The sequence below is a fragment of the Phoca vitulina genome, unplaced genomic scaffold (assembly GCF_004348235.1).
Source record: "Phoca vitulina isolate PV1807 unplaced genomic scaffold, GSC_HSeal_1.0 scaffold8, whole genome shotgun sequence".
In the NCBI taxonomy this organism is placed as follows: domain Eukaryota; kingdom Metazoa; phylum Chordata; class Mammalia; order Carnivora; family Phocidae; genus Phoca; species Phoca vitulina.
This window is the reverse complement of record NW_022589711.1, coordinates 46,495,041-46,511,100: the sequence shown is the minus strand read 5'-3', so window position 1 is coordinate 46,511,100 and position 16,060 is coordinate 46,495,041. Positions and strand designations below refer to the sequence as shown.

The 16,060-nt window shown below is 48.9% G+C and overlaps 1 protein-coding gene across 1 annotated transcript in view; it reads left to right on the top strand.

The window, feature by feature from the left end:
* The window catches only part of ITGB5 (integrin subunit beta 5), a 112,776-nt gene that overhangs the window by 67,606 nt on the left and 29,110 nt on the right, over positions 1-16,060 (top strand). The window contains exons 9-10 of the mRNA XM_032406742.1: positions 6,819-6,953; positions 14,603-15,032. Coding sequence (XP_032262633.1) covers positions 6,819-6,953; positions 14,603-15,032 — 565 coding nt within the window. The remainder of the gene's footprint in view (positions 1-6,818; positions 6,954-14,602; positions 15,033-16,060) is intronic.

Below are 16,060 nucleotides of genomic sequence, written 5' to 3'. Positions count from 1 at the left end.
CCCACATACTGACATCCTCTTTTCTGTTCTCTGATTTTTAAGTCTTCACCAGACCCAGCAGGCCAGGGTTTCCGGGTTCACCTTATCTTTGGTGGTTTTCACATTTCCACGTTGGGTGGAAACATAACCTACCAAGAGAGTGTCTTAGAAGAGTGTGTGTGTGAGGGAGGGGGCCCAGGCCTGCTAATGTCGCCCCCTTTCTGAGGGCCACTCCTTACTGTGAACCTCTTTGGCCTCAAGCTCTGGACACTGGACTAGAGGGGTCAGAGTAAGAGAACCCCCTGGTGCTGCTCTCCCCATCCCTCTGGGGGTGCAGGGGCTGAGAGACCCCTGGGTAAGGAAAGGAGAGGGGCTGCTGTTGGACCTTTTGTCACTGTGGGGTGTGTGTGCGTGCATGTGTGTGTGTGTGTGTGTGTGTGTGTGACCATAGTTTGCCTTTTGCCAAGCCAGGGCCTTTGGAAAAGAAATGGCTGAAGAATAAGCCCATCTTGGGCTCTAGGGTGGGGTGAGGATCTCTCCTAGGTTTCTGGGGAGGAGCCCCTTCCCCAGCATTTCCATCCTTAAGTAGCTCCTGAGTTCAGATCCTGTTGGGAGGCTGGCTGACCTACCTTGGGGGCTCCCCCGAGAGCACTTCCTGCTGAAGGCCTAGGCTCTCTGCTCCCATGGCTTTAATCAAGGAGGGCATAATGACAGGCTGGGTGGGAAAATGGTGCTTTGTGGGGCTGAGTGGTTCTACACTCTGACATTTATGTGTGGGACCGCTGAAAACCAGGGAGCACAAGGCATTATTGTTGGTTCCCTGTGTGAGAGCTCGTAAATGCCTTTCTCTGAGATATGTTGCAGTGGCCCTGAGCAGGTTTATTACATCTAAATTCATTTTCTTAATGAAAATCCAGGGACCTGGGGAACATGCTCTGTGTGGACGGTGGAGGTTAGGAGAGGAACGGAGAGCCCTGTCTGCTGCTGAGGAGTTGGGGTCTGGATGAGTAGAGAAAATGATCTTTTCCAGGCAGGAGCTGCATTTCACCTGTGATGAACTCTAAGAGTCCAGGACCATAGCTTAACTCTGAGCTCAGCTGGCTCCTATGAAAGAACGTGTTAGGAAGTGAGACATACGACTTATGAATGAACATTTGAAACTCAACTCTTAACATGGCTGATTCTGGAATGCTATCCACAGTGACTATTCAAATTCAGTGGAAGTATTTTAAAGGAGTATTATTGAGATCGTGAACAAAATAAACTGTACAGATTTAAAGTGTAAAATCTGACAAGTTTCGACACAGGTACACATTTTTGAAACCATCACCACCACCAAGATATTGAACATGTGTATCAGCTCAAAGAGTTGGGATCGTTGGGAGTTCGCTACTCCTGCCCCCTCCCTTCAGTGGGGATTTTAAAGCTACTAACTACACAAATGTGAGACAGCTGGGTGTCTGGAGACAAGTCGAGTTGGTGGAAGCCGTGTTGGTGCCTGTTGGTGCTCAGCATTGACTAGTTCCTGTTTCATAGGTCGCGGTCATTTCTGACAGACTCCAAGGCCGGGGCTGGGCCGCGAGGGCGTGTGTGTGTGCACATGCACTTAGCGCACTTAGCTCTGGTTTTCCTTTCACCTGCTCCTCTCCCTGGCCTGGGTCTGAGCCCAGCTGTGACCGGACTGTTTGCTTTCCTCTGTGTTACCTTACCGTCTCGGTGTTTTGTGGTGGATTCCATATGAGTCATGCAGCAGATGACTAAGTTTGGGTGTTGACTGTGACCTCCCCTAGAGAGCTGGCCAACCATCTGTGGGGACATTCTGAGGAGATTTTGGTTGAAGCGCATGTAACAGATGAAACAGCTGTGGGATTTAGCCAGGCTGAGGAGGGAGCAAGATGGGAAGGGTATGTTTAAATCCATGTCTTGCAGACTCGAGTCTGTTGTAGACAGCTTTCAGAGTGTGAAATCTTCAACTCTGGGCTTTGATTTATGTATTTTGGCTTGCTGTGCCAAATTCTTCATTGTGAGAGCTCACCAAGTCCTCCCAAGAGGGTTGAGCAATGTGGAGCTGGCTGTGCTGGGGAGAGGTTCTCTTCCAGAGCCCACAGGGAGGCTCTGGGTGCACACACACAGCACCAGCATTACGTCACACTGAGAAAGGGGAATAGGGCTCAGAATCACGGGGGCGCTCTTTTCAAATTGGGGAAGAACCGAAGGAGCTGGAAACCGCTAGCCTGGCATGTGGAGGGTAGTAGGAGAGGCTTTGGTAGATGTGTCTCCTAGCGGAGCACGTGTTCCTCTTTTCGTTGTTGCCGTCCAGTCTGCGCCCAGCCACTCCACAGCTGGCCTGACTTAAAGCAACTGCAGATGTGACCTAGCCTGCTTGAGGATGTTAAGAGCCTTTAAACTTCTGACATCCTTGACATTGTCTCCTTGTCCTAGGATGAGGAGTAAGGAAACATCTTCAGGGGCAGATCTGGTAGGAGTTAAGTGAATTTCAGGAGTCATATGTAAGTCTTCATGCATAAGAACTGCATTGCCTGTAGCTTTGATCCTCTACTATATTTTATGTTCCATTCCATGTATTCATTCATTTGTTCAGCAAATATATACCAATGGCCTAATGTGTGGCAGACATCATCTATATCTTGGGGAAAAAAAAGAAAAACAGTAAACAGAACACAGTCCTGCCCTCTGGGATCCCATAGTCTTTTACAGGTGATAGACCCTTATGACCAGAATGCAACCTGACCATTGGTACGTTCTAAGGTTGGAACACTGCAGGGAGAAGGCCTGGTTCTGTCCTGCCTGCTTTTAGCAGCTGAATGACCCTGGATGATACCTTTTCTTTGGCCTCAGTTCCCACTTCCATAAACTGACAGGTTTGAACTGAATAATCTCCACAATTCCTATCCCCTGCCCCCAACATCTTAAGAGTTTCTGATTCCTATGGGGAGTAGGAATAACACAAACTTCAGATCACAACACAAGGCTTTGGGGTCTTACGGCCAGAATGAAGCACAGATTTGATTTCCACCCATTACAGTTACCAGTTCATTCAATAGGAGTCCCAGTCCCCAGTGCTCTTTCTCCCCCATTAATGCTTCCAGGTGGCAGCTCCAGCAGATCTTCATGGGGAGGGAGCACTAGTGTTTCCTCCCAATGTCTTGTTGGCAAGCCACAGGACCTCATGTTTTATGTGACTGATCCTAAGTAATTTTTTACATAGCTCCAATCTACCTAGCCCTTTTTTGATATACTGATTTACCTCATTCTCATAGTTATTCACAATTAGAAAATATGTATATTTTAAATTGACTTTGTCTTAGAGTATAAATTGGTAGTAATCAAAATAGTATGGTACTGGCACAAAAATAGACACATAGATCAGTGGAACAGAAAAGGGACTCCAGAAATAAAGCCACAATTATATGGTCAATTATCTATGATAAAGTAGGCAAGAACATACAATGGAGAAAATAAAGTCTGTCTTCAATAAACGGTGCTGGGGAGACTGGATTGCCACGTGCAAAAGAATGAAGTTGGAACACTTTCTAACATATGCACAAAAATAAATAAACTCAAAATGGATTAAAGACCTGAACGTGAGACCTGAAACCATACAAATTCTAGAAGAGAGCACAGGCGATAAATTCTCTGACATCAGCCCTAGCAACATTTTTCTAGATGTGTCTCCTAAAGCAAGGGAAAGAAAAGCAAACATAAACTATTGGGGCTATATCAAAATAAAAAGCTTCTGCACAACAAAGGAAACCATCAACAAAACAAAAAGACAACCCACTGAATGGGAGAAGATATTTGCAAATGTATGTATCCAAATACAGGGTTAATATTCAAAATATAGAAAGAATTTATATAACTCAGGGTGCCTGGCTGGTTCAGTTGGTGGAGCATGTGACTCTTAATCTTAGGGTCATGAGTTTGAGCCCTGTAGGTGTAGAGATTACTTAAAAAGAAAATCTTAAAAAAAAAAAATTTATATAACTCAATACCAAAAAACAATCTGATCAAAAAATGGGCAGAGGACTTTAAATAGACATTTTTTTTAAAGATTTTATTTATTTTGAAAGAGAGAGAGAGTACAGGCAGGGGGAGTGGCAGGCAGAGGGAGAGGGAGAAGCAGGCTCCCTGATGAGCAGGGAGCTCGATCCCAGGATCCTGGGATCATGACCCGAGCCGAAGGCAGACGCTTAACCGTCTGAGCCACCCAGGCGCCCCAATAGACATTTTTATGAAGAAGACATACAAATAGCCAATAGACATATGAAAAGATGCCCGACATAACTAATCTTCAGGGAAATACAAATCAAAGCCACAATGAGATATCACCTCACACCTGTCAGAATGGCTAAAATCAAAGTGACAAGGAATAGCAAGTGTTGGTGAGGTTGTGGAGAAAGGGGAACCCTCATGCACTGCTGGTGGGAATGCAAGCTGGTGCAGCCACTGTGGAACACAGTACGGAAGTTCCTCAAAAAAATTAAAAATAGAAATACCATATGATCCAAGTATTCCACTATTGGGTATTTACCCAAAGAAAATGAAAACACTAATTCAGAAAGATACAGGCACCCCTATGTTTATTGCAGCATTATGTACAAAAGCCAAGATATGGAAGCAGCCTAAGTAGACAGTGGATAAGGTAGATGTGGTGTGTATACACGATGGACTATTACGCAGTCATAAAAAAGATATTGTGCCGTTTGTGACAACGTGGATGGACCTAGAGGGTATTGTGCTAAGTCAAATAAGTTAGACTGAGAAACACAAATACCATATGATTCTACTCATAAGTGGTATCTTAAAAAAAAAAAAAAAGAAAGAAAGAAACAAAAAGCAGAATCAGACCTATAAATAAAGAGAACAAACTGATGGTTGCCAGGGGGGAGGAGCAGGGAGGATTGGGCAAAAAGGGTGAAAGGGAGAGAGAGATACAGCTTTTAGTTATGGAATGAATAAGTTACAGGAATAAAAGGCACAATATAAGGAATAAAAAAAAATTATGACCTTTCAAAAATAATTTTAAGTTTTTTCCACTAGGTCTGAACCCCTGAGCATAGCTGCCATTAAAACATCCATCCATTCATTCAACAGAAGCTTGTGTTCAATCCTAGGGAGAAATATGATAGGGCTCTGGGAACTCACAGCTCAGTGGGGAAAGGAGCTCGGTAAAGAACTGTGTTCAGCAGGAGAGTGCTGTGTATGTTGAAAGATGCTCACACAACTCTCTGCCAGTTGAGGCTGACACAAGAGGAAGTGGATTTAAGAGAGAGCGTATTTTTAGAGTTGCAGAAGCACTTGGACAATTTGTTGCAAAGGGGGAGACTATTTTTTGCAGGGAGTATTTTCAACAAGCTATTAATTTGTTAGGAAAACTGCATATTTAACTTATTCAAGTTTAGCACTACAGGCTCAGCAAAAAAGGGAAAAAATAAAACAAAACAAAAACAAAGAAAAGAACCCCAGAAGAGCAAGAGGCAGTCCTGCCAGCCATCTGTTCATGTTCCCTGAAGTACACCTGAGAAAGGAGGGTGCGGGCCTCAAGGGTCATCCGTTGATCTTGGGGTCCATGTATCCGTGTGTCTCTTAGAGTGTGTGCATCCTGCCATACTGAATGTACTTAGTGTATAAACATTTATTTTTTGTAAGATGTGGCCCCTAGACACAAGCCAGTTCATTGGGCCCGAGTCCCAAAGTACGTCCTCCTTAGAGATTTTTAGTGGCAAGTTTTTCAACTTAACAGGCGTGCTTCTGCGAAATTTGCACAAACTCCTCACAAACTAAATAGTATCCAGCACCCAGATCCAAAAACAATATTACTAACACCCAGAACCACCTATTGTGCCCTCTTCCATTGTTTATCCCTCCAAGGGTAACCATTAATTTTGCCTCCTTTTAAATTTCATATGAATAGAATCATACAGTATGTATGCTATTTGTGTCTGGCTTCTTTCAGGCAGTGTTATAAGATTCATCTATGTCATGGAATGTCATACTTCATTAATTGTTACTGTATGGTATTCTATGTGAACACACCATAATTGTTTTGTTAAAAGTCTGTTCTACCGTTGACAGGCATTTGGGTGGTTTTGGTTTCTAGCTACTATGGACAGTGTTGCTGTAAACGTTCTCATACATGTCTCTGGTCAGTATGCATCTCTGTTGGGTATAATCCTACAGTGAATTACTAGGTCCAAGGTTGGTCCAAGCATTAGTAGATGTTGCCTAATGGTTTTGTCAAAGCTTGTACCAATTCACACAGCAGGATGAGGGCCCCAGTTGCTCCACCCATCCTTCCCAACACTTGATATTTTTGGTCTTTTATTTTTTCTATTCTGATGGGTAACTTTGGCTTGATTTTTATTTCATTCACCATCTTGAGAACATAATTCCCATGTAAGATATTATTCTTTCAGAATGTGGTTCAAAACTCAGCGAATGTGGTCCTCATCTGATGGAGGGTGGGTGTGAGTGTGAGGATTGGCAGGGTGCATTCCAGGAGAAATGGTTTTGCTGAACTGGTTTTGAAGGTTGACAAGATGCTAGCCAGGGGAAGAGACGAGAGAAGAGCCATTGACTAAGGGAACACTGTCCCGGGCCCATGTAAGGGGGCACGTGGCAAGATTTGAGGAGCTGCATGTCCAAAGCTGAGTGGGATGAGAGGTGACACTGGAATGGCGAGCAGGGACAGAGCATCACCCCCTGGAAGCAGATAGTTACCATATGGCAGGTGGACCCTTGTCAACCTCACTGATGGTGAACATCTCCGCTGCAACCTGTACTAAACGGTTCTGGCTTCGTCTTCTCTCTCTGTTCAGAGCATCCGGTCTAAAGTGGAGGTGTCCGTCTGGGATCAGCCTGAGGATCTTAATCTCTTCTTCACTGCTACCTGCCAGGATGGTGTGTCCTACCCTGGCCAGAGGAAGTGTGAAGGCCTGAAGATTGGGGACACGGTAAGTTCTCACCCCCAATTATACCTGTTAGCGTTGGTCATCATTCTTTGGCTTCTGGGTTTTAGGGGTTTATATTCTGTCCTCCAGCTCCGCATCATGAGGGGACGCCTGCTCTGTGCTGTGTCTTTGGGGTGCCAGATGGACTTGGTAGAAAGCTTCAGTCAGGAGACAGCACTCAGTGCATTGCCGCATGAGGCTTCCTCAAGTTGACATTGTGCCCTTGGCGTTTTAAAACATTATTTTCTTCATTTGACAGGCATGAAATTAGGTGGGAGAGTATGGTAGGAATCTAAGAAAACTGGCCTTCATTCCTAGTCTTCGACAGCTTGCTCTGTGCCTTGGATAATCTGACCCTTCTGCAAAATATGAAGAAAGCCATCCACTTCTTCTGATTTGATCTGATGGGGTGGGTAACTCCACAGCAGTGGGGGGCACTGAAGCTTTGTGTGGATTAAGTGGCTATAAATAACGATGGGGAAGAAACACTGTATGTGAAGTGTGCGTACTGGTGTGCCAAACCAGGGACTTACACGGGTGATGGAAACAGAAGACACGGGCACAGAGGCAGGCAGAGCGGTGCTGGAGAGCTGTGCACGCGTCTTCCAGAGCTTCCTGCTGCTAGACGCCGGCCACGGATCCTTTCCCTGTTGCGTTGACCGTTCCACTGCTCAGAATATAGAAAGGCAGTGAGAGAAAGTTCCCTTCCACACATGAAAGAATCTGACTGAAGCCAAAAAATTTATAGGGACCTTGAAAATAGATGACCGTATCTTTGGGGCATTAGACCCTAATGATGGCCAAGGTGGGTATCAGCAGACTTATACCCTGGACTCTAGGGAAACAGCTCAGAGAGACGTAGGTAGAGCTGCATGGCCGGTTGTCCCTCAGCATGGCCTTTTGGGGCTTTCCCACGTGCCATGCTCGATCCTCTCCCTCCTCCCTCCACGGCTGCCCTTCACCCATTTGCGACCCACAGGCGTACACCCCCCCCCCCCCCACCCCGTTCTAAATCTTACAGTGGCGCCTTGCCCTGACAAAGGGACAATTCAAAATATGGTATCAATGTTGAGAAAGTGAGGGACTCTAATGACTAAGTAATAAATCTTTATCTAAGACCTGTTTCTTCCAAGTTGCTTTTGTTTAAAAAAAGGGAAAGAGGGCCTAATCAAGTTGTCAGATGATACATCATTAAAAGTGAAAAATGATTATTTGTGGCATTTAACTCAGAAGGCGCCCCTAGGGTAAGGTGACGTTGCTGTAACAAAAATCCTTCTATTCCCATCTTCCTAATTATATGAATCAGGTTTTTTGGAGGGTGTGCTTTAATCTAGACAAATACAAAATAGGAATAGAACCAATCCCTGTCTTATTTAGCAATAAGTAATATTTTATGTATACATGAACTCTTTGGGTGGAGAAAGCTTCATCTCCTTAAAGAGGCACTTCTGATAAAATTTTATATTTAATACTTGTCAGATTTTGCAATATGTTTATGTTATCTTGATCTGTTGTAATGATTCATCAGTCCAGATGATTTTTTGAAAACCACAAAAGCCCAGTGGTCACAGGGTTGAAAGAGACAGTTATGAAAAAATGGAAGGAGGCAGAGATCACCAGAGAAAGGGACACACAAGTGAATTCCATAGATCTGTGGGTGGAATGTCTGGTGCAGTGTGTCAGGAAAGCGAAAAGCATAAAACACCCAAAAGAGGAGCTCTTTACCTGAAGAAATAGGTGCAGTGGGACAGAGGTGACAAAGAGGATCCAGCGTACACGAGATGCCTGGGTTTCAGGAAGGTTCTTGACAATGTCTAATGGCATCCTCATGAGTAAGATAAATAGTGGGAGTCGATGATAGCACAGTTAGGCTGATTCGTAGCTAAGTAAACTTGCTTCTTAAAAGTGTTAATGTCAGCTGGAGGAAGACTTGAGTGAGGTTCCAAATGTCTCTCATCTGTCCATGTTCACTACTGGCTGCAGTTGAACTCACAGAAGACCTGCTTATCAAATGTGAGAAGGTCACAGAACTGGAGAACACAGTTTATCTCATAATACAGGAAAACCAAGATTTAAAATAACTTTCAAAATTCAGCTGGGTTGAAATCACAGGACTGATATCCCGCATTTAGCTCGGAATATTTACAGGGTGGAGGAAATTTGGTTTGATAGTGGTTTTTAAGAAAAGGATCTGGCAGATTCTGACTCTCAAAGGCTTAATGTGAATAAACAGTGTTGCTTAAAAAAAGAAAAGAAGCTAACTGAGGTTGCATTAACAGAAGTGTTTTGAAACCCCAGAGAGAATGGTCCCACTCTTCTTTGTGTGGGTCACACTGCATCTGGAGTTCTGCGTTCAGTTCTCTCTCCTATTTTTTTTTTTTTTTTTCCAAAGCACAAGTGACAAGCAAGTATCATGATGAATTGTCTGGAAACCAGGAAGGTCAAAGGAACTGGTGTTTGTTGATAATAATGACATAAAGTTGGATTTCTTTTTGGATGCAAGAAACTCAGGCAATTGATGCTGCCTTAAGCAAAATCGAGAAAGTCCTTTTAAGAATATTGGGGTTCCTCATAGACCCAAGAGGCAGGTGCAGTTAGCCTTAGGAAAGATAGTGAGTTAGCTCTGTGTTCCTCACCACTTCCCTACGAGCAAGGTAGTGTTATTCATGTTGACAGGTGAGAAAAGTGGAGCCAGGGCTTTCTGGCTGTGTTGCTGGTACCCTAGACCACCTTTCCCTGGCCTCTTGCTGCCTATGATTCTGTTCTCTCATGTCTGTTTCACAGGGTTCATTTCGGAGCAAAGTATGGTATCAAAGAAGGGGGGGCCCCCCCCACAGGGAACGTAGTTTATTGAGTGCCTTTATGCGCCTTACTTCATTCAGTGTGCACACCCCGTGGCTCAGGTGGAGAACGGGGTGCTGCACTTATTGCTGCTGGGCATCCTGAGATTTGGGAGTGTCACAACCTGCCCAAGATCCCCAACTAAGTGGTGGACTTGCAACTCAGACCTCGGTCACTTGACTAGTCGTCCTTACCATGGAGGGAATAACCCGTGTACCATTTCATGGGGATTTATGATGGGCTGTACTGCATGCAGGAGGGACTTCCTCTGCTTCCCTCTGCTTCCTGCAGCACCTGTAAGGTAGATGTTACTTCCCCACTTGAGGTGAGAAAGACTGGGGTCCCAGGGGGACCTGAGAAACTTGCTGGAAGTCCTGCTGCTGTTGAGCCGCAAGCACCTGGAGTCCAGTCTGAAACTACTGATGCCAGAGTCTGTTCTACCTCATGCACTTGGGAAGTAAAGCTTTCTAGGAAGCCCAGGTGGCATCATTATCACCTATGTACAGACACCCCTGTGTACAGATTTTTGTTTTTGCTAGAATAGCTCAGGAAAGTAGGGACATTGTCCAGAAGACAAAAAAAGATTTTATTATTTAAAAAAAAATTTTTTTTTTTAAAGATTTTATTTATTTATTTGAGAGGGAGTGAGAGAGATCACAGAAGGAAAGGGAGAAGCAGACTCGCTGCGGAGCAGGGAGCCTGACATGGGGCTCGATCCCAGGAATCCGAGATCATGACCTAAGCCGAAGGCAGATGCTTAACTGACTGAGCCACCCAGGTGCACCCCCCCCGAAAGATTTTAAATGGCATTTTTTCACAAAAACAAAAAATCTCTGATGTATTGGGATGATTTAATAGAGAAGCTGAAATAGAAACAGAAGAAAGGTGCTTCGTCCACGCTGATCGCCCTGGACAGCTCTTCTCTACGGGTGGGCCAGCAGCCTCCCTTCAGCTCAGAGGGAAGCCTCCCGTGGTGGCTCGTTGTTCCACTGTTGTCTTGCTGTCCCATGGCCCCTGGCTCTACTGCACAGGGGGTGGAGTTCTCGTTTTCTTGGATGGAAATAGACTGGCACAGGGCAGCAACCTCTTGTCACAGTGGACAAGCTGCTGCCCGCCAGGGCCATGCCAGCCACGAGAGGCAAGCTCTTGGAGGGCCCTGGAAGCATGGGGGCAGAATCAGCTGCATAATTTGCAGGACCCAGTGGAAAATCAAAATATCCCTGGGGTCCTTGTTCAAAAATACAGAATTTGAAGATGACAACAGCAGAGGATTAAACTGAGCACGGGGCCCTTCTGAGTGTGGGGCCCTGGGACTACAAAGGCCCAGGCCCATGGAGCCAGCCCTGGCAGGGGAATGAGGGGGGCTCTCCCTCAGCCCCCCTTTTGCTGAAGGGGAGATGCACTTCTGCTTTCCCAGCTGGGGCCAGTCTGATTCTTTTAACCCTGGGCCAGGAAGGCAAACTTCTGTCCCTTGTCCCAGACTGAGCTTTCTCTAGAGGGCTCACAGTTGGGCTTCAGCAGCCAGGCCTGCTCCTCTTCCCCCCTAACATTGGTCTCAAGGACAAATCTGGCAGAGGAAATACACATGCGATGAGTCAGCCCCATAGAGGGTGAGGGGTGCAGCTATAAAAGTTGGGCATGGTGTCCCAGCAGCCCCAAGGACAAAGGACCTGCATCACAGAGGGGTGCTGTTTGAGCTGAGGAGCATGAGTAGAGGTTTTCCAGGCATGGAGAGGGAGGATGGGGAGGTCCCATCAGTGGGCATAGCATGTGCAGAGCAGTAGGTGAGTCTGAACGTGTGAACAAGCTTTGCCCTTTTGCAGGTGGGAAGCAGCTGAGGAGAGTGGGTTGGGGCCTGAGGCAGGCGTGGGCCATATGGGTAGGACATAGGTGCCAAGCTAAGGTATCTGGCTGTTATTTGGCAGGTGGGTGTTCTTCTTCAGTGCCATGACTTGGGATGTCTGTGGACAATTCAGGGAATGGCAGGAGGTAGGCAGAAGGGCTCAGGGACTTACCTAGGGAAGAGGGATTAGGAAAAGCAGTCAGGGTGTAACTGTCATCGGGTATCTCTGGGTCTGGCCTGTAGATGAGGACATGGCCCATGGCGGGGGTGGGGGTAGGTGGGTGCAGCCTTGGGACAGCTGGGTTCAAGTGGCAGCCAGGTGAGTCTCACCCCCTTGGAACTAAAGCTTCCTGCAGGAGCAGTAGGGGGAGAGGGGGGGTAGGCAGAGGCTTTATGGTCCCTTCCAACCAGAGGCCATGGTTTTGTGACTCTTCTGTGTTCTCTGGGTTAAGAGATCTCTCCAGGCAGGAAGCAGGAGAGGTGGCAGGGGGTGAAGGACAAAAGAAATACTCCTTGAATAAAACCTTCTAAGTGTCAAATCCAATGAGATTCTCTTCTCCAGTGATTTCAATGTTTCCCTAATTTTCCTCCTCTGGTCCCAACACCAGCCAGTGCTGACTGAGTGGGCCCGGCCACTGGGCTTTGGTTTTCTCATGAACTGACTTTGACAAATCAGTATGCAAGTGGCCAGCCGTGCAGCAAGCACTAACGCCCAGTACAAAGGACTTAGTGAGTCCCATCATGGGCTTCCCACAGCGTCCCCCTCTCTTGTCCCCTGCTTTGGGGCCCTGTAGCCTGTGCCCATGCCCAGCACTTTGTTTCAATGAGCTCCTGGTGGACTTGGCATCTGTACAGCCCCGGGTTTGGTGGGTTTGGGGTGGGGGCTGGGCAGCCCTTTTGAAAGCATGGATCAGGCCAACAGCCCTGCGGGGAAACCAGGAGCATCCCAGTGAGGCTCAAATAACAAGACTGGATGGGAGGGAGGGCTGCTATGTCCATGACCTTCCTCTGGAATCTCAGAGTGGGAGATGGAAAGTTTCCAGGAACTGGGGAGCCTTGAGTATCAGTTGAAGTCCACAGTAATCAGGAAAAAGTCTCATTCCGGGGGCCTGACAGACTCTGGATTCTTTTCTGATCCCCCAGGGAAATGGACTCTGAAAGGAAGGTAGCAGAACAGATTTACTTGTTGTTCCTGAAGTGCTTTTTATAGCATTCCTGTGCCCAGCAGGACCTGCGAGACCAGTGGCTGAGTTAGAGCTGCTCTCTGCTTATCAGATGGCTGGCCACACGCCAGGCTGCATGGGCCTGACAGCTAGGACCTGGGTTAGGCCAAAGCTTTGGCTGAGGAAAGCCACCAGGACTGCCTAAAGGCCAGTCTTCCTCATTCCCCCGGCCAGCCAGCCAGTGTATGAGCCTTTCTAAATCCTGGGTCACTGGCTGCTCCCACCGATCCGGGGGCTCCCCTGGCTTCTCCACTTACTCCCCAGCAAACACAGACACATTGGGAAGACTCGGGAGATTGACTTCTCTTGTTACTTTGTCCCTTGATGCGGGCAAGTTTCCCTGGGGGCAGGTTATGCTCCCAGATGGGCACTCCTCAGTCTTTCAGTAACTAAATCCCTTGGGCTCTTGGCTATTTCTTTGCCACTTATTCCGTTTCTGAGCCCCAGATGCCTTTGGGAGGCAAGGACTTTTCATTTAACAAGTCCTACACCATTGTAACCCCGGGAAGTGGTGGCCTTGAGCAAGTCATGGCTTCTCTCCAAAGGGAGGGATGTTCACCTCTGCATTCTTGACAACCCCATGGGTGGCTTCGGTCAGGCACCCCACCCCCTTCCTGTCCGTAGGCTTCGGTCATCTCTAGCCCAAGGCAGGTGGTTTCTAACCCATGCTGAGCCTCAGAACGACCTGAGGAGTCTCTTGAAAAATAAAGCCATTCGGCCAGCCGCCATGAGTCAGTTGGAGGAATGGGCCCAGGCCCGGGACCGCGTCGGGAGCGCCCTCCGTTCGGGGGAGACGCGTCTCAGGGTGGCCTTTGGTCAGGGCGGGCGGCTACCTGGCTGTGGAGCTCCACGCGCCGGGCCCCGGGCGCAGCCTGGCTGAGCGGCCACGCTCGGCTCCTGTCCCGTGGGAGGCCGGGAGGTGGCGGGACGGCGCTCCGCTTCGGGCTCCGCTCACCTCGCAACCATGCGGGCGGCTGCCGCGCGTCTCTCCCGCACTGCCGTCTGCCAGCGGGCGACCCGTGAGAAGCTCAGGAGTTAGCGACACTTCTTCACGGGCTTTGTTGAAAAAGTCTGTCCGTGTGCGGGGCGCGTTTGGTCTGTGATGACGCTCGTTTACGACCACGGGCCGTGACTGGGGAGGATGACCAGTCCGGGGAGACACGGGGGCAGAGCGAGGCTTCAGGCGTGTCTGTGGGGAGACAGACACTCCGGAAGGGACCCGGGGCCCCTCGTCCCCTGTCCAGCAGGAGAGGAAGCCCTTCTGCAGAGGGGCAGGCAGTTGCCAGGGTGTGTGGACCCCCGTGCCCCGTGACGTCGGGGGCACGTCTAGCTCAGCGCCCGGCTCAGAGGAGGTGCCCAGTAAGTATTCGCGGAATGAGTGACCTTGAAAATGGAGAGGGGAGCGGGTCGGATAAAAGTGAACCGCAGGGGAGCTAGCACCGCGTGCCCTTGAGCGCGTCCGGCTGCCTTTCTGCAGAAGCCCGTTTCCTCGTTCCCTCGGGGCGGTGAGGAGGAAAAGGTCACGTGCCTGTGGAGTGTCCGCGCGCCTGAGTGCTGCGGGCCTCCGCCGAGAGCGCGCTCGCGCGTCTGGGCCCCTTCCTCCTCCCGCCTTCAGCCGCAGCTCTCGGTCCAGGGCCTGGGGGGCGGGGCGTGCGGTGGGGGGCGGTTCCCCGGGCCGGGCCCCGGGGTGGTCGGGAGGCCCTGGCCCGCCACGCCGCAACGGCCCCTCTCTTCTTCCCGCCCAGGCGTCCTTCGAAGTGTCGGCGGAGGCCCGGAGCTGCCCGGGCAGGCCCGCGGAGCACACGTTCACGCTGCGGCCCGTGGGCTTCCGGGACAGCCTGGAGGTGGGGGTCACCTACAGCTGCCAGTGCGGCTGCAGCGCCGGGCTGGAGCCCGACAGCGCCAGGTGCAGCGGGAACGGGACTTACGTGTGCGGCCTGTGCGAGTGCAACCCCGGCCACCTGGGCACCAGGTGTGAGTGCCAGGAAGGGGAGAGCCAGAGCGGGTACCAGAACCTGTGCCGGGAAGCCGAGGGCAAGCCCCTGTGCAGCGGGCGTGGGGAGTGCAGCTGCAACCAGTGCTCCTGCTTCGAGAGCGAGTTCGGGAAGATCTACGGCGCTTTCTGCCAGTGTGACAACTTCTCCTGTGCCAGGAACAAAGGAGTTCTCTGCTCAGGTAGGCACCCCGCAAGCACGTTAGCGCTGAGCCAGGCCCGGCCACCACTAGGGCATCCGCCACCCAAAGGGTGCCTTGTACTGACTAACCGCTGTCCTCTGGGGAGAAGGCGAGGGCAAGCCCTTGCGGGCCACCGGGCCTGGGGGTGGGGACCAGCGTGTCGAATACAACGGCAGAAGGACCTGCCGTGGGCCTGTGGACTCCCAGAGTCACAGGGGTGTGTGGGGGTCATCCAGGACTTACTCGCACAGCATTCCATTCAGGTAGACGTTTAGTCTCTTCTTGATTGCCTCCTGTGGTCATCTTTGGGGGCCGTCATTCTGCCTCCCACAGACATGGTTTGGAAGTTTCTTTTGATTGAACAGAAAATTGTTTCTCAGTAATTGCCACCCACTGATTCATATTCTAGACACCCTCTTCCATGTGACAGCCTGTCAAACATCTGAAAATTTCTTTATGTTTCTCTGTTTTCTTTCTACACTAGCCACCACGTCTCCTCCTCCTCTGAGGACTCCATCAGTTTGTTAAGTGTGCTTCTCAGCACTGAGCATGTTATTTGTCATTCTGGAGAGCGAGGGCCCAGCCCAGAGTTCAGCTGAACATTTCTGTGATCTGGACGTTCTGCTTCCATTAGCACATCCTAACAAGATACCCGCTTTCTCTTTTCTTTTCTGTTAAATGATCACATTATACTGTTGAGTCGTTCTGGAACTTCACTACCAAAAGCTGAAGTGTCTTAATTTTTCAAGTTAACTCTAGTCAAGCCAAGCTTTTGTTATGTCCTGTTTGAGCACTTAAGTTTTCTAATCTATGCATAAGACTTTCCATGGATTCCGGTTAAATTACAGTTGGGCACTTCCAATTCTGGGAGTTGCATTCCGATGAGATACTGTAAAATCATGTCTCAGAGGGGGCATTCCGTCTGACACCATGCTGCCTGCAAATACAGTAAGTGGAACCGTTTTAGGTAGGACTGTAGTTTCTGCTGCTGCTTATTCTGCTGTTGCTGGGATTCCTCCCTTGAGAGT